Raw genomic sequence first — 23,588 nt, forward strand, 5'->3', positions numbered from 1 at the left:
AGGTTTTTTGACCTACCTAAAAGACACAAAAAAGTCACATCATAGGTTAAAAAGTCTGCTTTATCAACTCACATATACAACACAAGTTTAGTTTCTTTCACTCTACATTTCTAATGTTATTGAATGAAGCATAATTTTTTAATGAACTGAAAACGTATATGATCTAGTATTTCTGCTGTTTTCAGAAAGAAGACTAGATGGTTTCATTTCTGTTAATAATGGGTCACAGTCTACCGATGACCTTGACACTGGTGACCATGAGACTGTAAACCTGACATTTGATCAGAACCATTATGGGACAGTGATGGACGAAACAAATAGAACTGAGATCATAGATACTTCAGGACTTGAAGATAACATTGAGGATACTTGTCAGACAGATATGCACACATCTATTGAAGAGAATGAAGGACTAACTGGGTCTCAGAATGGTTCTAAAATACATGTTAAAGATGCCAACAAACCAAAAATGTTAATAGATTTCCATTCTTGTTCCACTGATAATAGAACCCAAACCAACTTTGATCATGACTCTGAGGTGATGAACAAATCTCATTTATCCCAATCTTTTAAAATCTCTCAGCATTTGAGTGTGAATATTCAGCCTGAAAGTTGTGTTAAAATAGGACCATTTGGAGATGGCATATTTCAAGATAAAAGAACTGAAGAGTTAACATATTTTGGTTGCAAGGAGAGTGATGTACCCTTGCTTTCCGTGGAGTGCAGGAGGGAAAAGAGTGAAGAAATCTACTGTGGAAATGATGTGTCCAGCACTGAAAAGTTGGGTCATTTCAATTCACATTCAATATGCACCAATAAAGACCAAAATGGTGGAAATAAACCTCCTATCGAGACTTCAAATGCTAGTACGAGAGTGCACAGTGTGTGTGATACAAATGAAAGCTTGGATGAGACTTCTCTTTCACAGTGTTCACTTGAACAGGATGTTCACAGACAGACCAGTGTTGTGAGAACCTTTAGGATGTCTACAAGTATGGACAGTAATGGTGTGTCAACAGATGATGAGGACACAAACAAGGATGCTGTAACACTGAAGCATGTTATTGATACTAATGACATTGTAAGTATATTTTGGTGTGTTGAGCATTCACTGGCTTGTGTTTCATGTAGAATGGGAACTAGTTTGCGATTTTTGTCTAGTGTATATAACATGTAATTATGTGGAGGCCATTTTCATGTACATAACAAATAAAAAAAGACTAAATAATAACCACCCCATAGAGTCCTTCTTTAGGTTTGATTGGTTTGTCTGTCAGTCTGTCTATAAAAATGCGCTAAGCCTCTTCCACATTTCTCAAATGATTGATTTGAAACTTGAATTATATATATAATATATTAATGTGCAAGATACAATGTTTAATGCAGTTGTCCATTTTATCCCAATGGAATCAGCTTTAGACATGGCTGTCTTATACAATGCTAAGAAGAGGACATGTGCATGATACAATTTTCATGTGCACTGATCCACATATCTCTGAGTTATGTGCCCTTGAACTTAGCCATGAGAAAGGCTGTGTTAGCTACGGCAAAGAATATGGTCGGTTAGCATGATTAACATTATGTTTTTGCCAGCAGTTAAATGTTGACTATATATCTTCTAGGACGCACAGGAAGAGGTGAACAAGAAGGAGAAGCTGATCAGTTTTTCAATGGAGGCCCTGAGAGGAAGATGGAAACACAGAGGTATGCTGAAAGTCTTCTATCGCATTTTAGTTCTGTAGATTTGAAGTTTCAGAGGCGTTTGCTCAAAATTAAAATGTCCAAGGTATCGGTGTTTGATTGAAATAGTGATTCAGTGTGAAAATATGGCTGGACAAGAAACAATTTTGACATAACCCAAAACATAATTATGCTCGTCCATTTTTGTGGAGTATTCAAGATAAACTATGGCACACTTTGTAGGGCATAGAAGATTGATATCTTTACTTTTGTATACAATCATGAAGTGCATTATTGTAAAATAATGCATCAATTTTGCAAATTTATGCAATGAAAACTTGTAATGTAAATTTTGTCAAGCAAAATTCTGCTTGCGCGTCCTGTCTATGTCTACTCCTTGCAGTAAATAATCTATTACTCCTATGTTGATTATGGCTATTATGTTCAGTGCTTGTCATATATATACATTACCAATGGCTTGTTTAAACAGGAAAAACAGTGTTACATTTGTCGCGACAATCATTATTTTGGTAATTGCCAGATTCTTATAAAAGTTTGATTGTTATCACCAACTGTATGTTTCAATTTTCAATGGCGAACGTTGATGATTTACTTCAGTGGGAGAGAATTAACGATGAAATATTGCTGTTATTCAATTAAATCATGGTGTTTATTATGTAAGACAGATGAGCAAACTCGGGCAAATGGTGACCTTTGTCAAATAAAATGGTATTTACCATTGAATATTATGTCGACTGCACACGGGACGATTACTTAGTTTCAGCCCTCAGTGCTGGTTCATGTACATAGAGGTTTGCCCTTATTTTCAGCCCTCAGTGCTGGTTCATGTACAGAGAGGTTTGTCCTTATTTTCAGCCCTCAGTGCTGGTTCATGTACAGAGAGGTTTGCCCTTATTTTCAGCCCTCAGTGCTGGTTCATGTACAGAGAGGTTTGCCCTTATTTTCAGCCCTCAGTGCTGGTTCATGTACAGAGAGGTTTGCCCTTATTTTCAGCCCTCAGTGCTGGTTCAGGTACAGAGAGGTTTGCCATTATTTGCAGCCCTCAGTGCTGGTTCATGTACAGAGAGGTTTGCCCTTATTTTTAGCCCTCAGTGCTAGTTCAGGTACAGAGTGGGTTGCCCTTATTTTCAGCCCTCAGTGCTAGTTCACGTACAGAGAGGTTTGCCCTTACTTGCAGCCCTCAGTGCTAGTTCATGTACAGAGAAGTTTGCCCTTATTTTCAGCCCTCAGTGCTAGTTCATGTACAGATAGGTTTGCCCTTATTTTCAGCCCTCAGTGCTGGTTCATGTACAGATAGGTTTGCCCTTATTTTCAGACCTCAGTGCTAGTTCATGTACAGAGAGGTTGGCCCTTATTTTCAGCCCTCAGTGCTGATATAGATACAGAGAGGTTTGCCCTTATTTGAAGCCCTCAGTGCTAGTTCATGTACAGAGAGGTTTGCCCTTATTTTCAGCCCTCAGTGCTCGTTCAGTTACAGAGAGGTTTGCCCTTATTTTCAGTCTTCAGTGCTAGTTCATGTACAGATAGGTTCTCCTTATTTTCAGTCCTCAGTGCTGGTTCAGGTTCAGAGATGTTTGCCATTATTTTCAGCCCTTATTGCTGGTTCAGATACAGAGAGGTTTGCCCTTGTTTGCCGCCCTCAGTGCTGGTTCATGTACTGAGAGGTTTGCCCTTATTTTTAGCCCTCAGTTCTGGTTCATGTACAGAGAGGTGGGCCCTTATTTTCAGCCCTCAGTGTTGGTTCATGTACAGAGAGGTTTGCCCTTATTTTCTGCCCTCAGTGTTGGTTCATGTACAGAGAGGTTTGACCTTATTTTCAGCCCTCAGTGCTGGTTCATGTGCAGAGATGTTTGCCCTTATTTTCAGCCCTCATTGCTGATTCAGGTACAGAGAGGTTGTCCTTATTTTCAGCCCTCAGTGCTGGTAAATGTACAGCAAGGTTTGGGCTTATTTTCAGCCCTCAGTGCTGGTTCAGGTACAGAGCGGGTTGCCCTTATTTTCAGCCCTCAGTGCTAGTTCATGTACAGAGAGGTTTGCCCTTATTTTCAGCCCTCAGTGCTAGTTCAGGTACAGAGTAGGTTGCCCTTATTTTCAGCCCTCAGTGCTGGTTCATGTACAGAGCGGGTTGCCCTTATATTCAGCCCTCAGTGCTAGTTCAGGTACAGAGCGGGTTGCCCTTATTTTCAGCCCTCAGTGCTAGTTCAGGTACAGAGCAGGTTGCCCTTATTTTCAGCCCTCAGTGCTGGTTCAGGTACAGAGCAGGTTGCCCTTATTTTCAGCCCTCAGTGCTTGTTCAGGTACAGAGCGGGTTGCCCTTATTTTCAGCCCTCAGTGCTAGTTCAGCTACAGAGGGGTTTGCCCTTATTTTCAGCCCTCAGTGCTGGTTCAGGTACAGAGAGGTTTTCCCTTATTTTCAGCCCTCAGTGCTGGTTCATGTACAGAGAGGTTTGCCCTTATTTTCAGCCCTCAGTGCTGGTTCAGGTACAGAGAAGTTGTCCTTATTTTCAGCCCTCAGTGCTGGTTCAAGTACAGAGAGGTTTGCCCTTATTTTTAGCCCTCAGTGCTGGTTCAGGTACAGAGAGGTTTGCCCTTATTTTCAGCCCTCAGTGCTAGTTCAGGTACAGAGAGGTTTGCCCGTGCGTTCCGTGCCACCATCAGTCCCACAGAAAACCAGGCTGCTGAGCAGGAGCTGCAGAGAGAAATACAGTAAGGAAATACACGAGACGCTGTGGTCCATTAGTTTGACATATGAGCTGTGTCATGCGAAAATGGGTCTTATGGCATATATGGCCATGACCAGTCTGCTTATATGAGACAAACAAACCTTGCACGACATGGTAGATCTGAAGACTCATTTTGACATGACAAGGCCCATTGAACAATAAAAAGGCTGGTAATTGTTGGTAATGAAAGAGGATTTGTCTGTAAATGTGTTTTTTTATAAGTATTTCTGTTTGTTTTAATTTAATCACTTGAGTTAAACCAATACAGGCTAATTCATAACAGAAAGTTAGTAGTGATGACATGGAAAGCTTCCAGTGACTATAAATGCTCCTTAGTCTTGATCTTGTCTCCAATTATTGAGCAATGAGAATATTTATTTTTTTAACCAGGTTTTCCGAAGGAAAAAACTGGTTATTAGATTGGCGAATGTGGGTGTGCTGGCTGGCGGGCGGGCAGAACAAGCTTGTCCGCTCTCTGATTCAAATAGTTTTCATCCGATCTTTACGGAACTTGGTCAGAAGTTGTATCTAGACAATATCTAGGTCAAGTTTGATTGTTATCACCAACTGTATGTTTCAATTTTCAATGGCGAACGTTGATGATTTACTTCAGTGGGAGAGAATTAACGATGAAATATTGCTGTTATTCAATTAAATCATGGTGTTTATTATGTAAGACAGATGAGCAAACTCGGGCAAATGGTGACCTTTGTCAAATAAAATGGTATTAACCATTGAATATTATGTCGACTGCACACGGGACGATTACTTAGTTTCAGCACTCAGTGCTGGTTCATGTACATAGAGGTTTGCCCTTATTTTCAGCCCTCAGTGCTGGTTCATGTACAGAGAGGTTTGTCCTTATTTTCAGCCCTCAGTGCTGGTTCAGGTACAGAGAGGATTGCCCTTATTTTTAGCCCTCAGTGCTGGTTCATGTACAGAGAGGTTTGCCCTTATTTTCAGCCCTCAGTGCTGGTTCATGTACAGAGAGGTTTGCCCTTATTTTCAGCCCTCAGTGCTGGTTCATGTACAGAGAGGTTTGCCATTATTTGCAGCCCTCAGTGCTGGTTCATGTACAGAGAGGTTTGCCCTTATTTTTAGCCCTCAGTGCTAGTTCAGGTACAGAGTGGGTTGCCCTTATTTTCAGCCCTCAGTGCTAGTTCATGTACAGAGAGGTTTGCCCTTACTTGCAGCCCTCAGTGCTGGTTCATGTACAGAGAAGTTTGCCCTTATTTTCAGCCCTCAGTGCTAGTTCATGTACAGATAGGTTTGCCCTTATTTTCAGCCCTCAGTGCTGGTTCATGTACAGATAGGTTTGCCCTTATTTTCAGCCCTCAGTGCTAGTTCATGTACAGAGAGGTTGGCCCTTATTGTCAGCCCTCAGTGCTGATATAGATACAGAGAGGTTTGCCCTTATTTGAAGCCCTCAGTGCTAGTTCATGTACAGAGAGGTTTGCCCTTATTTTCAGCCCTCAGTGCTCGTTCAGTTACAGAGAGGTTTGCCCTTATTTTCAGTCTTCAGTGCTAGTTCATGTACAGATAGGTTCTCCTTATTTTCAGTCCTCAGTGCTGGTTCAGGTACAGAGATGTTTGCCATTATTTTCAGCCCTAATTGCTGGTTCAGATACAGAGAGGTTTGCCCTTGTTTTCCGCCCTCAGTGCTGGTTCATGTACTGAGAGGTTTGCCCTTATTTTTAGCCCTCAGTTCTGGTTCATGTACAGAGAGGTGTGCCCTTATTTTCAGCCCTCAGTGTTGGTTCATGTACAGAGAGGTTTGCCCTTATTTTCAGCCCTCAGTGTTGGTTCATGAACAGAGAGGTTTGACCTTATTTTCAGCCCTCAGTGCTGGTTCATGTGCAGAGATGTTTGCCCTTATTTTCAGCCCTCATTGCTGTCCGCTTTCTGATTCAAATAGTTTTCATCCGATCTTTACGAAACTTGGTCAGAAGTTGTATCTAGACAATATCTAGGTCAAGTACAAATATGGGTCATGCTTGGTTAAAAACTAGGTCACGGGGTCACTTAGTGCATTTTAAACATTAGCATGTTGTCTGCTCTCTAATTCAAATAGTTTTTATCCGATCTTTACGAAACTTGGTCAGAAGTTGTATCTAGACAATGTCTAAGTCAAGTTCGAATATGGGTCATGGCGGGTTAAAAACTAGGTCGTGGGGTCACTTAGTGCGTTTTAAACATTGAGCATGTTGGCCGCTCTCTAATTCAAATAGTTTTCATCCGATCTTTACGAAACTTGGTCAGAAGTTGTATCTAGACAATATCTAGGTCAAGTTAGAATATGGGTCATGCCGGGTCAGAAACTAGGTCGAGGGGTCGAAAAACAGATTGATTTTGAAACAACTCAAGAATGCTTAGGCCTAGGATCATGAAACTTCATAGGTACATTGATCATGACTGGCAGATGACCCCTATTGATTTTCAGGTCACTAGGTCAAAGTTCAAGGTCACAGTGACTAGAAATAGTAAAATGGTTTCGGGATGATAACTCAAAAATGCTTAGGCCTAGGATCATGAAACTTCATAGGTACATTGATCATGACTGGCAGATGACCCCTATTGATTTTCAGGTCACTAGGTCATGGTCAAGGTCACAGTGACTCGAAACAGTAAAATGCTTTCCAGATGATAACTCAAGAATGCTTACGCCTAGGATCATGAAACTTCATAGGTACATTGATCATGACCGGCAGATGACCCCTATTGATTTTCAGGTCACTAGGTCAAAGGTCAAGGTCACAGTGATATAAAATGGTTTCTGGATGATAACTCAATAATGCTTACGCCTAGGATCATGAAACTTCATAGGAACATTAATCATGACTGGCAGATGACCCCTATTGATTTTCAGGTCACTAGGTCAAAGGTCAAGGTCACAGTGACTCGAAACAGTAAAATGGTTTCCGTATGATAGCTCAAGAATGCTTATGCCTAGGATCATGAAACTTCATAGGAACATTGATCATGACTGGCAGATGACCCCTAGAGATTTTCAGGTCACTAGGTAAAAGGTCAAGGTCACAGTGACTCGAAAAAGTAAAATGGTTTCCAGATGATAACTCAACAATGCTAACACCTAGATTCATGAAACTTCATAGGTACATTGATCATGACTGGCAGATGACCCCTATTGATTTTCAGGTCACTAGGTCAAAGGTCAAGGTCACAGAAACAAAAAACATGTTCACACAATGGCTGCCATTACAACTGACAGCCCATATGGGGGGTATGCATGTTTTACAAACAGCCCTTGTTAGCTCACCTGTCACGAAGTGACATGGTTAGCTTATGTGACCGTGTGATGTCCTGCGTCCGTTTTGTGTGCGTGCGTGTATGCGTGCGTCTGTCCGTCAACAATTTGTTTGTGTAGACAGTAGAGGTCACAGTTTTCATCCAATCTTTATGAAATTTGAACAGAATGTTTATCTTGATAAAATCTTTGGGATTGTATTTGGGTTATCTGGGGTCAAAAACTAGGTCACTAGGTCAAAAACTAGATCACATAATAGGTCAAATAATAGAAAAACCTTGTGTAGACAATAGAGGTCGCAGTTTCGATCCAATCTTAATGAAATTTGGTCAGAATGTTAATTTTGATGAAATCTGGGTTGGGATTGTATTTGGGTCATCTGAGGTCAAAAGCTAGGTCACTAGGTCAAATAATTGAAAAATCATCAACAATTTGTTTGTGTCGACAGTAGAGGTCACAGTTTTCATCCAATGTTTATGAAATTTCGTCAGAATATTTATCTTGATAATATCTGGGTTGGGATTGTATTTGGGTCATCTGGGGTAAAAATCTAGGTCACTAGGTCAAAAACTAGGTCAAATAATATAAAACCTTGTGTAGACAATGGAGGTCGCAGTTGTCATCCAATTTTTATGAAATTTGGTCAGAATGTTTATCTTGATGAAATCTGGCTTGGGAATGTATTTGGGTCATCTGGGGTCAAAAACTAGGTCACTAGGTCAAAAACTAGTTTAAATAATAGAAAAACCTTGTGTAGACAATAGAAGTCGCAGTTTTCATCCAATCTTTATGAAATTTGGTCAGAATGTTTATCTTGATGAAATCTGTGTTGGGATTGTATTTGGGTCATCTGAGGTCAAATACTAGGTCACTAGGTCAAATAATAGAAAAACCATCAACAATTTGTTTGTGTAGACAGTAGAGGTCACAGTTTTCATCCAATCTTTATGAAATTTGGTCAGAATGTTTATCTTGATGAAATCTGGGTTGTGATTGTTTTTGGGTCATCTGGGGTCAAAACTAGGTCACTATGTCAAATAATAGAAAAACCTTGTGTAGACAATAGAGGTCACAGTTTTCATCCAATCTTCATGAAATTTGGTCAGAATGTTTGTCTTGATGAAATCTGGGTTGGAATTGTATTTGGGTCATCTGGGGTCAAAAACTAGGTCACTAGGTCAAATAATTGAAAAATCATCAACAATTTGTTTGTGTAGACAGTAGAGGTCACAGTTTTCATCCAATTGTTAATGAAATTTGGTCAGAATGTTTATCTTGATGAAATCTGGGTTGGGATTGTATTTGGGTCATCTGGGGTCAAAATAGGTCACTAGGTCAAAAACTAGGTCAAATAATAGAAAAACCTTGTGTATACATTAGGGTCGCAGTTTTCATCCAATCTTTATGAAATTTGGTCAGAATGTTTATCTTGATGAAATCTGGCTTGAGAATGTATTTGGGTCATCTGGGGTCAAAAACTAGGTCATAAGGTCCAAAACTAGGTCAAATAATAGAAAAACCTTGTGTAGACAATAGAGGTTTCAGTTATCATCGAATCTTTATGAAATTTGGTCACAATGTTTATCTTGATGAAATCTTGGTTGGGATTGTATTTGGGTCATCTGAGATAAAAATCTAGGTCACTAGGTCAAATAATAAAAAAACCGTCAACAATTTGTTTGTGTAGACAGAAGAGGTCACAGTTTTCATCCAATCTCTATGAAATTTGGTCAGAATGTTTATCTTGATGAAATCTGGGTTGGGATTGTATTTGGGTCATATTGGGTCAAAAACTAGGTCACTATGTCAAAAACTAGGTCACTAGGTGAATTAATAGAAAAACCTTTTAAAGACAGTAGAGGTCGCAGTTTTAATCCAATCTTTATGAAATTTGGTCAGAATGTTTATCTTAATGAAATCTGGGTTGGGATTGTATTTGGGTCATCTTGGGTCAAAACTAGGTCACTAGGTCAAATAATAGAAAAACCTTGTGTAGACAATAGAGGTCACAGTTTTCATCCAATCTTCATGAAATTTGGTCAGAATGTTTGTCTTGATGAAATCTGGGTTGGGATTGTTTTTGGGTCACCTGGGGTCAAAAACTAGGTCAATAGGTCAAATATTAGAAAAACCTTGTGTAGACAATAGAGGTCACAGTTGATAGTGGCAATGTTAAACCACTTTGTGATCTGGAAAACCCTCAAGTATTATTATTTTGTGTTTGTTTTTCAAACATATTACACATCTGTGTATTCCTTTTTCTATAGGCATTATATTAAAATAATCCTATTTGGATTGTAACATTTAAACACAGATCTCAAAGTCTAAAGACTCCAACAAACCCATTGCAGTATATACTGAACAGTGGGTCTAGTAATGATGATGCCACATACAACAGTATGTGTGTTTTCACCATCTTTACTTATAAAAATTGGGCTATTCTTTCTCTCTCTCTCCTCCTTAAAAAACAAAACAAACAATAACATACAATAACAACATCATATTAATAATAATAATTAATAAGTACAGTAACATAACATAAACATAGTAATTTATAACTATAAAACAAGTCCAAGTTCTTTTGGATTTATTCATCCTTTTCTTTCATTTATATTTTCTGCATAGAAACTATTATTGTTTACTTTTTGTAAAAGTGCAACGCTAAGGTCGTCCGCCGTGGGAAAATTCTATTTTTAAACGGATTGAACTACTTGTAATTCTTAATAAGAAATTTCGGCCAATCAGCGCCATCGTTTTAAAAGTCTATCAACGAATGAAAACGCAGCTTTTTAACAGCGTTAGGCTCAGCCAGTGTAAAGCTATTTTTTAAACTATTAGATTTTTATTAAAACACCGCACCAACACTGCAAAGTTTTATGTTTGTATCAATGGTACAGCCCAGTAAAATTGGGCTGTCCATTTTATGGCCGTTTTCGACCTTTTAAATGCAGAGTTTTAATGTTAAGCAGTGTGCTAGAGCAATGGTTTTTAACCGAAGTCCCGAGGGTAAACAACCCCATTAGGGGGAGGTCACAGTTTTCATCCAATCTTTGATGGTCTTCATTACATTTCCTTTCTCTTTAATCCTGCTCTCTGATTTGTAGGGAAATATTTATTATTTAATCTCCCTGCCTAAATTAATATATGATCACCATGAACATATTCATTTCTTATATGTAAACTAGTGGTGAAAGTTTATAAACAAAAAGAAAGTGAGACAGTGATAAACCCTCTTACGAGTTTTTTTTATGCCCCTGGATTGAATGATCGGGGGTATATTGGCCTGTCTGTCTTTCTTTCTGTCTGTCATTCTGTCCCAAATCTTTAACCTTACAGTAAAGTTTTGCAATAACTTGAAATATTGAACATAGCAACTTGATATTTGGCATGCATGTGTATCTCATGGAGCTGCACATTTTGAGTGGTGAAAGGTCAAGGTCATCCTTCAAGGTCAAAGATCACCCAAAAAAAAGCGGTGCATTAGGGGGCATTGTGTTTCTGACAAACACATCTCTTGTTTTTTTTATCATACATGCATTACAATTTATTATCAACAAAGTAAACAACTGTGCTCTATTAATGTTTATTATGCCCCCCTTCGAAGAAGAGGGGGTATATTGCTTTGCTCATGTCGGTCGGTCGGTCCACCAGGTGGTTTCCGGATGATAACTCAAGAACGCTTGGGCCTAGGATCATGAAACTTCATAGGAACATTGATCATGACTCGCAGATGACCCCTATTGATTTTGAGGTCACTAGGTCAAAGGTCAAGGTCACGGTGACCCGAAATAGTAAAATGGTTTCCGGATGATAACTTAAGAACGCTTATGCCTAGGATCATGAAACTTGAAAGGTAGATTGATCAGGAATCGCAGATGACCCCTATTGATTTTCAGGTAACGAGGTCAAAGGTCAAGGTCACTGTGACCCAAAATAGTTAAATGGTTTCTGGATGATAACTCAAGAACGCTTATGCTTAGAATTATGAAACTTCATAGGTAGATTGATAATGACTGGCAGATGACCCCTATTGATTTTCAGGTCACTAGGTCAAATGTCAAGGTCACAGCGACCCGAAATGGTAAAATGGTTTCCGGATGATAACTCAAGAACGCTTATGCCTAGAATCATGAAACTTCATAGGTGGATTGATAATGACTGGCAGATGACCCCTATTGATTTTCAGGTAACTAGGTCAAAGGTCAAGGTCACGCTGACCCGAAATAGTAAAATGGTTTCCAGATGATAGCTCAAGAACGCTTATGCCTAGGATCATGAAACTTGATAGGTAGATTGATAACTCGCAGATGACCTCTTTTGATTTTCAGGTCACAAGGTCAAAGGTCAAGGTCACGGTGACCCGAAATAGTAAAATGGTTTCCGGAGGATGACTCAATAACGGTTATGCCTAGGATCATGAAACTTGATAGGTAGATTGATCATGACTCGCAGTTGACCCTTTTTTGATTTTCAGGTCACTATATCAAAGGTCAAGGTCACAGTGACCCGAAATAGTAAAATGGTTTCCGGATGATAACTCAAGAACGCTTATGCCTAGGATCATGAAACTTCATAGGTACATTGATCATGTCTCGCAAATGACCCCTATTGATTTTCAGGTCACTAGGTCAAAGGTCAAGGTCACGATGACCCGAAATAGTAACATGGTTTCCGGATGATAACTGAAGAACGTTTATGCCTAGGATAATGAAACTTAATAGGTAGATTGATCAGGACTCGCAGATGACCCCTATTGATTTTCAGGTCAAAGGTCAAGGTCACAGTGACAAAAAACATATTCACACAATGGCTGTCACTATAACGTAGAGCCCATATGGGGGGCATGCATGTTTTACAAACAGCCCTTGTTATAATCTTAACTCTTTCTGGTAATCATATCTTATAAGATGTATTTCCTCTTTACATTTTCCTCTGCTAGGAAGGACATGTTTTCCCAGATGGACATCCTTGGTCAGTTCAACCTTGGTTTCATTATTGCGCGGCTAGATCGGGATCTCTTCATTGTGGACCAGCATGCAACTGACGAGAAATACAACTTTGAGTCCCTGCAGAGGGATTATGTGATACAGTGCCAGAAACTGATATGGTTTGTACTCTCACTTTATGTCTCCTAGACGACTGTTTTGGTCTGCTCTTGCTCCAGGGCACAACATGCTTATGCAGGGTTCCCAGCCAACCTGGAAATCCGGGAAAACCTGGAATTAGACTTTCACTTTTTCCAGTCAGGGAAAAGTCAGGGAATTTGGGAAAAGTTCCTGAAATCAGGGACAAATCAGGGAATTTTGTTTGGTCAGACTTTCCAGACTTATGTCGAAAAGTCCATACAATTGAAACAGCAAATCGATTCCTCTGCATGGCTATGGTGGCTTTGTAGTATACATGTAACTTAGTGCACTATTAGTAAATACCTACTTCTTTCTCTCGTTCTCTCTGTTGATATAGCAGCTGTGATGCACCTACATATATATATATATATATATAATTATATAAATAATTATAACCTTGTAATATGTAACCAACTATAAAGCCAAAAGGAATTCTCTTAGTTAACTGTTGTTCCTGTTACTGTTTAAAAATGTTGAATTACTTAAAGTGATATTATGGGCATTTTGCACTGTTGAATTGAGCTGAAAAAAATTAACAGGTCAAAAGAGTTAGTTAAAATGTGATTATTGATCAATTATCTGCAACTCATCTTGCTACCAGTTGTTTATAAAAATATATTTTATATTCGATATTCTTACGTGACTCACCCAGTTCTGTAAGCTGAAATGATCCGTAAAACAAAATTGTGTCTTTGTGTCGTATGAACGAATCTGCACTAAAACTAAATTTAGGTTCAAAACGTGCATGCATAATCAGTTGTCAAACGAAAGTACGGTTGATATTGAAATGCATTATTTTTCTCTTTCCGGGATATTGTTTTAGTATGTTGATGCTGCATTAACAAATATAAGTGAATATGAAGTGAAAACACCAAATATAAACAACGGTTGCGATAGAAACCTATAAACTGTTAGATGCCCATAATATCACTTTAACAATACGTTCCAATTATTGTTGCAAAACAAAATTAAATTAAAATAAATGAAAAGGCGAGGAAAGGATGGCTGTGAGGGGAGATGGGAGGCCATTGCTTTAAAATTGAATAAATATAATACATGTTATTGTCTGCAACTGCTATTTATTGAGGGTGTCTAAAACAAGAAATAGGTCGAAATTATTATCCTGGTTTTTTTTTCCATCGAAAAAATCAGGGAGAAATCAGGGAATTTTGTTCATACAAAAAGCTGGGAACCCTGTTATGGTGACCTTTAGTGACCACATTGTAACCCAGCAAACAAAGGACAAGAGAGGGATTATATTTAAGTCACTTTGTTTGTCTTTCTGTCATTAAAAGTAAAACGTTAGAAGTTGACATGTATGTAACTAACTTATAATTTTTATGCCCCGGTAGGGTGGCATATAGCAGTTGAACTGTCCGTCAGTATGTCAGTCTGTCGGTCTGTCCGAAAAAAAAACTTTAACGTTGGCCATAACTTTTGCAATATTGAAGATAGCAACTTGATATTTGGCATGCATGTGTATCTCATGAAGCTGCACATTTTGAGTGGTGGAAGTTCAAGGTCATCCTTCAAGGTCAAAGGTAAAAAAAAATATTTTTTTAAAATCAAATGGTGCAATAGGAGGCATTGTGTTTCTGACAAACACATCTCTTGTTTTCAATCAATTGAAACTTCAAAATTGTGTCCTACATGTGCATTATTTTGTGTGCCTAATCATCTACACATTCCAGTGTTATTTTTCCTTCAACTTTGTTGATAAAGCATATCTTAGTTGTCTGTTGACTGGTAGATGCTTTTTTGTACCCCAATCCAGAAGGAAACTAAGCCTTTAGAACTATAAGATAAAGCTTTACCACCCTTCTTGTTGTGTCATTGGGCACTTTAATGTACTTTTAATAAAATGTTGTTCTGATTGGCCAAATATACGAACAGAATGTTAAGTACAACACAGAAAGATGTTTAGTTCATGGGAAATCTTTTGAATGTATCGGCTTATGAAAAAAAACACTTGTGAGCTGAACTCAGAGAAAACTGGGAGTAACGCATGGTGTAAAATGTTGTCCCAGATTAGCCTGTTCAATCCGCACAGGTTTTCTGGGATGACACTGTCTGCCTGGACTAGACTTCCCTTTATAACAGACCTTCTTTAAATGAAAAAATTCATAAAATTGGAAAGAGTTGTCCCTGATTAGTTTGTGCAGACTGCAAAGGCTAACCTGGGACAACACTATGCACATGCTTTAAACCTGGTGTTTACATAGCACAGCTCACATGTGCAATTTGATCTTTCTGACCTGTTGATTGTTTCTCATGCAGCCCCATGAACCTTGAGCTTACAGCCAGCAATGAGACGATACTAATGGACAATCTTGATATCTTCCGCATGAATGGCTTTGAATTCCACATAGACCAAGACAGTGTGTACATTTTTGCTTGTTTTTAGTGAATGCATTTTAATTATAGAAAAAGATTGTTATCTTAATTCAAAAACGCAAACAGTTTATGCATTCAGGGTCCCACTTAAATTGTTCGGGTGCCATAGAATACTTACCCTGTTTGTCGGTTTTTCCGTCTGTCAGGCCATCTGTTTTTTATAACCCACTTTATTGATATATGAATTTGCCTTGTCTTTTCCTTTGTCTGCAGGATATTATGGTACGGAGCATCACTTTGTCTATTTGTTGACAGGAAAATATTGTACCAAGCATAACTTTGTTCAGTATGGAAGGATTTAAAAAAATAAATAACGGCAGTGACAAGACAGAATATCACATGCAAGAACCAGATCTCTAGGTCCTATATCAATGTCTAGAACCTAATCTCTAGGTCCTATATCAAGGTTGAGAATCAGATCTCTTGATCCTATATCAATGTCAAGAATCAGATCTCTAGGTCCTATATCAAGGTTGAGAACCAGATCTCCAGGTCCTATATCAAGGTCGAGAACCAGATCTCTTGGTGCTATATCAAGTTCATATACTAGATCTCTAGATCCTATATCAAGGTCCAGAACCAGATCTCAAGGACCTATATCAAGTTCCAGAAACAGATCTTTACGTCCTGTATCAAGGTCAAGAACCAGATCTCTAAGTCTTATATCAAGGTTGAGAACCAGATCTCTAGTTCCTATATCAAGGTCGAGAACCAGATCTCTAGGTCCTTTATGGAGGTCGAGAACCAGATCTGTAGGTTTTATATCAAGGTCAAGAACTTGATCTCTAGGTCCTATATCATGGTCAAGAACCAGATCTCAAGGTCCTATATCAAGGTTGAGAACCAGATCTCTAGGTCCTATATAAAGGTCAAGAACCAGATTTCTAGGTCCTATATCGAGGTCAAGAACTAGATCTGTAGTTCCTCTATCAAGGTCAAGAACCAGATCTCTAGGTCCTATATCAAGGCGGAGAAACAAGATCTCTAGGTCCTATATCAAGGTCGCAATTGTTGTTCAAAGGTCGATCAAACAATATGTTTACATTGTTACTAGGCAGATCAAGAAGACATTTCTCACCTTAACTTTGGAAAAGTAAATTCATTGATCTTTGCATAATGTAACAGACATGGCAAATTTTGACAGGTACTTTTTCTTTTTTTTGTTTTTGATTTATAAATAAATATAATAGTAAGGAAAAAAGTTGAATTTAAAAAAAAATCTGCTGCAGGATTCCAAGCCTAGACCTCTTTTGGTAAAAACGAACCTCTACCTCTAAGCCTCTTGGAGCCACTATCTTGTCATACCCCCATTACCATTGTTAAAGGGGGCTATATAGGAGTCACTTTGTCAGTCGGTCGGTTGGTCGGTCGGTCTGTCCCGAAGTTTCATCCGATCTTCACCAACCTTGGTCACAAGTTGTATATAGATATATAGATGATGTATAGGTCGAGTTTGAATATGGGTCATGCCGGGTCAAAAACTAGGTCACAGGGTCACTTAGTGTGTTTTTAACTGTAAGTTTGTCCGGACCATAACTATATCATTTAACGTTAGATTTTAAAACAAGAGCACCGCATAACAGGTGCCACGCTCGGCTGCAAAAGCTTGTCAGAATTTTTTTTTTTTTTTAGAGGTCACAGTGACCTTGATCTTTGACCTTGTGACCCAAAACGGGTGTGGCATGTAGAACTCATCAAGGTGCATCTACATATGAAGTTTCAAAGCTGTAGGTGAAAGCACTTTGATTTTAGAGGCAATGTTAAGGTTTTTGTTGAAGTTTTATATTAGAGGTCACAGTGACCTTGACCTTTGACCTAGTGACCCAAAAATGGGTGTAGCATGTTGAACTCATCAAGGTGCAACTACATATGAAGTTTCAAAGTTGTAGGTGGAAGAACTTTGATTTTAGAGCCTATGTTAAAGTTTGATATTAGAGGTCACAGTGACCTTGACCTTTGACCTAGTGACCCAAAAATCAGTGTGGCGTGTAAAACTCATCAAGGTGCATCTACATATGAAGTTTCAAAGATGTAGGTGGAAGCACTTTGATTTTAGAGCAAATGTTAAGGTTTTAGAACGATGCCTACGGCATTTTTCGAAGAAAGGGTGGCATATAGTGATCGGACTGTCCGTCTGTCTGTTTTTCCGTCACACTTTGCGTTTAGGTTTCGAAAAATACTCATAGCTTCTATGTCCCTTGAGATATAACCTTCATATTTGGTATGTATGTGTATATGGACAAGGCTTTCCATATGCACAAAAAAATGTACCCCTGTAACCTTGACCTTGAACTAAGGGTCCGCGTTTAGGTTTCGAAATCTGCGTTTAGGTTTTGAAAAATGCTCATAACTTCTATGTCCCTTGAGATATAACCTTCAAATTTGGTATGCATGTGTATATGGACAAGGCCTATCCATACACACAAAATATTTTACCCCTGTGACCTTGACCTTGAACTTAAGGTCCGCGTGTAGGTTTCGAAATCTGCGTTTAGGTTTCTAAAAATGCTCATAACTTCTATGTCCCTTGAGATATAACCTTCATATTTGGTATGCATGTGTATATGGACAAGGCCTTTCCATACGCACACAAAATTTTACCCCTGTGACATTGACCTTGAACTTAGGGTCCGCGTTTAGGTTTCGAAATCTGCGTTAAGGTTTCGAAAAATGCTCATAACTTCTATGTCCCTTGAGATATAACCTTCATATTTGGTATGCATGTGTATATGGACAAGGCCTTTCATACGCACAAAAATTATTACCCCTGTGACCTTGACCTTGAACTTAGGGTCCGCGTTTAGGTTTTGAAATCTGCGTTTAGGTTTTGAAAAATGCTCATAACTTCTATGTCCCTTGAGATATAACCTTCATATTTGGTATGCATGTGTATTCAGACAATGCCTTTCCATACGCACACACATTTTGACCCCTGTGACCTTGACCTTGAACTTAGGGTCCGCGTTTAGTTTTCGAAATCTGTGTTTAGGTTTCGAAAAAAGCTCATAACTTCTATCAAGCGTTTATAGGGGGCATAAGTCATCCTATGGTGACAGCTCTTGTTTCATTCAAATTTGGGCCGGTATTTTGTCCCATTCCCAACGGAAAGAAGTTTATATTATTCCCAAATGGGACCTAAAAATTTCCAATTGAAGGTTTCCAAAAAAGAAATAAAAATTGTTAGATCTCAACATTTAGTTCATCTCCCATCCAGCTCTATAAATTGAACATTAGTAAATATAATATTGAAAACATGTTTATCCTCAATTTTGAAGCATTTGTAAGCAAAAAACAACAACACTAATTTCCAAATTTTAGTCAAAACGCTGTGTTTTTACCCAATCAAAGGGACCTGGCACCATTTCCAAAATGGTGAGAAAAAAATCACTGGATTATGTGATGGTTTCCCTTCAGGTCAGCCAACACAGCGAGTTAAACTTGTGTCCACTCCCGTCAGTAAGAACTGGATGTTTGGGAAAGGGGACATAGAAGAAATGATCTTCATGCTTACGGAATCACCGGTAAAGACACCTAAAATTAATGTCTAACTATGTGACACGATTTTTTTTTATTATAAGGAAATCTGCATATTACTCGTAATCCAGCCATTGCCATACAAGTTGTCTTAGGTTGGAGGAGAACAGTTGATTATGATAAGCGACAAAATTTACTTTGTACAATTATAAATAATGTGTACAATACTGTGTACAGTTATAAATAATGTGTACAATACTGTGTACAGTTATAAATAATGTGTACAATTATAAATAATGTGTACAATACTGTGTACAGTTATAAATAATGTGTACAATACTCTGTACAGTTATAAATAATGTGTACAATTATAAATAATGTGTACAATACTGTGTACAGTTATAAATAATGTGTACAATACTCTGTACAGTTATAAATAATGTGTACAATTATAAATAATGTGTACAATACTGTGTACAGTTATAAATAATGTGTACAATACTCTGTACAGTTATAAATGATCTGTACAATTATAAATAATGTGTACAAAACTGTGTACAGTTATAAATCATGTGTACAGTTATAAATAATGTGTACAATACTGTATACAGTTATAAATAATGTGTACAATACTGTATACAGTTATAAATAATGTGTACAATACTGTGTACAGTAATAAATAATGTCTTCAATACTGTGTACAATAATAAATAATGTGTACAATATTGTGTACAATTATAAATAATGTGTACAATAATGGGTAAAATTATGTTTTTGACAGAGACTTATTTTATGCATCCTATATCTCTCACTCAGTAGATTGGACTCTTGTATTTGCAGGTGATCTTATTTGAAATAGAGTTGTCTGCACTTGAATAAGTACCAGATATGTACTACCCCTATGTGCACTAATTCTTAAACAAGTGCAGTACATGTACTCATCTAACCTCCATACACATCCCAAATTTTTAGGAAAAGCTGTTTTATCAATTGAGCAATACAGTATTTTATAAAGCAAAATCATGAGTACTAATAAGAATTGTATGACTGTGTGGTTGTTGTTGTAGGGTGTGTCTTGTAGACCTTCCAGGGTGCGGGACATGTTTGCCTCTCGAGCGTGCAGAAAGTCTGTGATGATTGGAACCTATCTGAATAAAACTGAGATGAAAAAGGTTTGCATTTCATGTGATTAATATAAACAACATTGAATTGCAATATCATGTTGAGTACTTGTGTTGGTTAAATTCATGCTTTTTGTGATAATTTAATATTGGTGTCTTGTTCTGAGAAAATTGGGCTTAATGCATGTGTGTAAAGTGTCATCCCAGATTAGCCTGTGCAGTCCGCACAGGCTAATCAGGGACGACACTTTCTGCTTTAATGGTATTTTTAGTTTCAAGGAAGTCCCTCCTTGCCGAAAATCAAGTTTAGGCGGAAAGTGTCGTCCCTGATTAGCCTGTGCAGACTGCACAGGCTAATCTGGGATGACACTTTACGCACATGCATTATGCCCAGTTTTGTCAGAACACGACACATTTGATTGTGTTTATTCAAGCTTTATCCCAAAGGTCGGTATTTTGTTTTCTTATAATGTAGAAGGTATTGCAATACATAAAGTCTAAAGACTTTTAGTAGAAAAATTGTCTTTCAGTGTCAGAACTGTGCAATCACAAACCTTTGTGTTGGTAAGGCAGAAATGTGATGTTAAAATATAAAAACAGTCACTCAACCAGTTCTGGTCAACTTTTTTCATTGCAAAATTCACACCTGTGATGTACACATTTCTCTATTTTTGTGTTATGAAAAATAATTCTTTTATCTACGATTTAAATCCTATTAGAATTAAATCGTGTGTGTATAAGTATGTCAGTTAAGCATGTAAACAACGCACTCAATGTCTTCAGTTTGAATCCAAGTCGAGCAATTCTGACACGCATATCTATTTATAGATTTGTGCAACAGGGGGGTCATCTCAAAGTATTTTTTATGCCCCCCGATTGAATGATTGGGGGGCATATTGTTTTTGGCCTGTCATTCTGTCCCTAAACTTTAACCTTGGTTAAAGTTTTGCGATAACTTTTGCAATATTGAAGATAGCAACTTGGTATTTGGCATGCATGTGTATCTCATGAAGCTTCACATTTTGAGTGGTGAAAGGTCAAGGTCATCCTTCAAGGTCAAAAGTCAAATAATACAATCCAAGGGAAGTAATAAGCTTTAAAAGGGAGATAATTTCTAAACCTGCCAAATGATATATTGAAATTTTATTTCAAAGTGGCGCAATAGGGGGCATTGTGATCAGGTCGGACCTCAAAGACCTCGTGAAGAGGCCGGTAGGACCTGTAAATAAACTCTGATTTAAAAAAAAAAAAAAGGGCATTGTGTTTCTGACAAACACATCTCTTGTTTACTGTCACTTTTGTGATTTGTGTCCAAAAAAGGTAAACAGACAAAATGTGGGGTTAAAATAGAAAATAAAATAAACAAATAAGTTTATAACAGTTTTATTTGTAACAAAGCAACTGCCTGCTGGTATAACACTTTTAATGCCTTGTATTGGTTTTTAACCAGGTTTTCCGAAGGAAAAAACTGGTTATTAGATTGGCGAATGTTGGCGGGCGGGTGGGAGGGCGGAACAAGCTTGTCTGGGCCATAACTTTGTAGTTCATTGTGAGATATTAAAATCATTTGGCACATTTCTTCACCATCATTAGACGGTGTGTCGCGCGAAAGAATTACGTCCATATCTCCAAGGTCAAGGTCACACTTTGAGTTCAAAGGTAAAAAATGGCCATAAATGAGTTTGTCCGGGCCATAACTATGTTATTCATTGTGAGATTTTATAATCATTTGGCACATTTATTCACCATCATTGTACAGTGTGTCAGGCGAAAGAATTACGTCAATATCTCCAAGGTCAAGGTCGCAACGACTAAAAATAGATTGATTTTGAAACAAGGGGGTAACTTTGATCAGTAACAATGCACATTTTGAGTTGGTCTCCCTTTATCACACTTTTTTTTCAAATTGAAAACAAGGTTGCCACGAGTAAAAATAGATAGAATCTTACACAAGGGGGGGGGGGGGGGGGGGTAACAATGCACATTTTGAATTATCTCCCTTTGTCAGACTTTTTTACAAATTGAAAACCTGGTTTTGTGACAATTTTGTCCCTTGTTTACTTATCCATGTGTACAAAAATAAGCATATAAGCATGCACATACATGCAGTTGAATCTTTGGTAAGCACTGTATTTGTATCATTTTGGCTGCTTCGAAAGGCTAATTTAATTGAATGGCAGTGTTTCAATCCAGTCTGTAGACACATTAATCGTAATCTTAACAAGCAGCATTGACAGGTTTAGAAACAATTAAAAAAATAAAATATACAAGCCGCGGTCTGTGAAAAGGGGGTTTAATACATGTGCATAAAGTGTCGTCCCAGATTTGCCTGTGCAGTCCGCACAGGCTTATCAGGGTCAACACTTTCCGCCTAAACTAGATTTATGCTAAGGAGAGACTTTCTTAAAACTTAAAATATAAAAGTTGAAAGTGTCATCAAAACAATCAAAACACTTAACATTCTTTAATGCATTCAGGCAGAAGATGTTTATTTGTTTTCAAAATGTTGCCGAACAGTTAACATGTTTTGCCTTAAGTGCAGCAGATAACTTTAAGTCAGTTAAGATATCAATTAAGATTTGCTGTTTTATGCATAATTGTAGTAATTATAAGATTGTGGCAAAGATATGAGCAGTGTCTCCTTTTGTCACATAATCAAATAATAAAATATAAAAAAAATACTGTAGCCCTTTCATTTACAAATAACACATACAGTGCAGTAAAAAACTGTATTATTTAGATCTATAATTCATTTCAGTTGGCACAAAATCAGGTTTGGATGCAAAGGAAGGAGTTCACATTACACATAAGTTGAAATGATACCAGTTTATTTTACCTTGGACTGATCATTTATTGACATTTAAATGGGACAAATATTGAAATATATTTAAGAAATAAGGTATACTTTGCAACAAAAACCAAGTGTAACGACCAAATAAAGTCAGTGAACAACAGAGCAAATCTGCAAAACATGCATCAAATATGTATGTCGAAGTTGCGGTAATGTTTATTTAGCCCCCCAGTTATGCATCATTTGTACCGGAAATGATCAGATAGCGGCCTTTACATATAACGGTTTCTTTTTCTTAAATGAAAATGGAAAGTCATTTTTATAACTGTTACAAATAAAATATACATGTATACAGGTGCACCAAAGAACACCAACGTTTTGGTATGTTTGTAGCAAAGAACAACAACATAAAGATCTCGAACTTTTTATCACTCTAAAAAAATTTGCATGAAAATAGGTCCTTCTGAAGCCTTGTATTGGAACTACGCATACTTACTGACCCAGAGTTTAAGCAATTTTTTGGTAAACATTCATTAGTTTTACGAAGAAATCATTACTGTACATGACACAACATTAAAAGTTTCTAAATGTACTAAATCTGTACCAGCCTTAAAATGTAGAAGAGTGCTGGCACAGGCTGTGAGCAGCAACTGGTTGACTGACTATAAGGTGAATATCATACTATGGATTGATTGTTTCAGCTGGTAAGCCATATGGGAGATCTAGATCAGCCATGGGTGAGTGTGGTGTTTCACTTTATTACTGTTGCCACTTTTTCCTGGTTTTAATTGATGCAGTAAATTATAAATTGGGACATACATAATACGTCAGGTGTTACAATTTATGTGTAATTCTCCATTTATGCCCCTTTTAAATGTTAACATGTAAACAAATACTGAAAAAGCATTCTATAAAAAGAAAAAAGTATGGCATTCGTAGATTGTAATCGCAAGTGATGAAAGTGATTTGTTTAAATGTACAATTGTTTGAAAT

At 37.7% G+C, this 23,588-nt stretch overlaps 1 protein-coding gene across 1 annotated transcript in view; it reads left to right on the forward strand.

Annotated features, from left to right (window-relative positions):
- Positions 1-23,588, forward strand: part of LOC127868620 (mismatch repair endonuclease PMS2-like) — a 52,210-nt gene that overhangs the window by 27,121 nt on the left and 1,501 nt on the right. Inside the window, exons 15-22 of the mRNA XM_052410520.1 lie at positions 186-1,081; positions 1,623-1,704; positions 4,302-4,407; positions 12,629-12,796; positions 15,093-15,193; positions 18,624-18,730; positions 19,751-19,855; positions 23,297-23,332. Coding sequence (XP_052266480.1) covers positions 186-1,081; positions 1,623-1,704; positions 4,302-4,407; positions 12,629-12,796; positions 15,093-15,193; positions 18,624-18,730; positions 19,751-19,855; positions 23,297-23,332 — 1,601 coding nt within the window. The remainder of the gene's footprint in view (positions 1-185; positions 1,082-1,622; positions 1,705-4,301; positions 4,408-12,628; positions 12,797-15,092; positions 15,194-18,623; positions 18,731-19,750; positions 19,856-23,296; positions 23,333-23,588) is intronic.

Source organism: Dreissena polymorpha, chromosome 2 (genome assembly GCF_020536995.1).
Source record: "Dreissena polymorpha isolate Duluth1 chromosome 2, UMN_Dpol_1.0, whole genome shotgun sequence".
Taxonomy (NCBI): Eukaryota; Metazoa; Mollusca; class Bivalvia; order Myida; family Dreissenidae; genus Dreissena; species Dreissena polymorpha.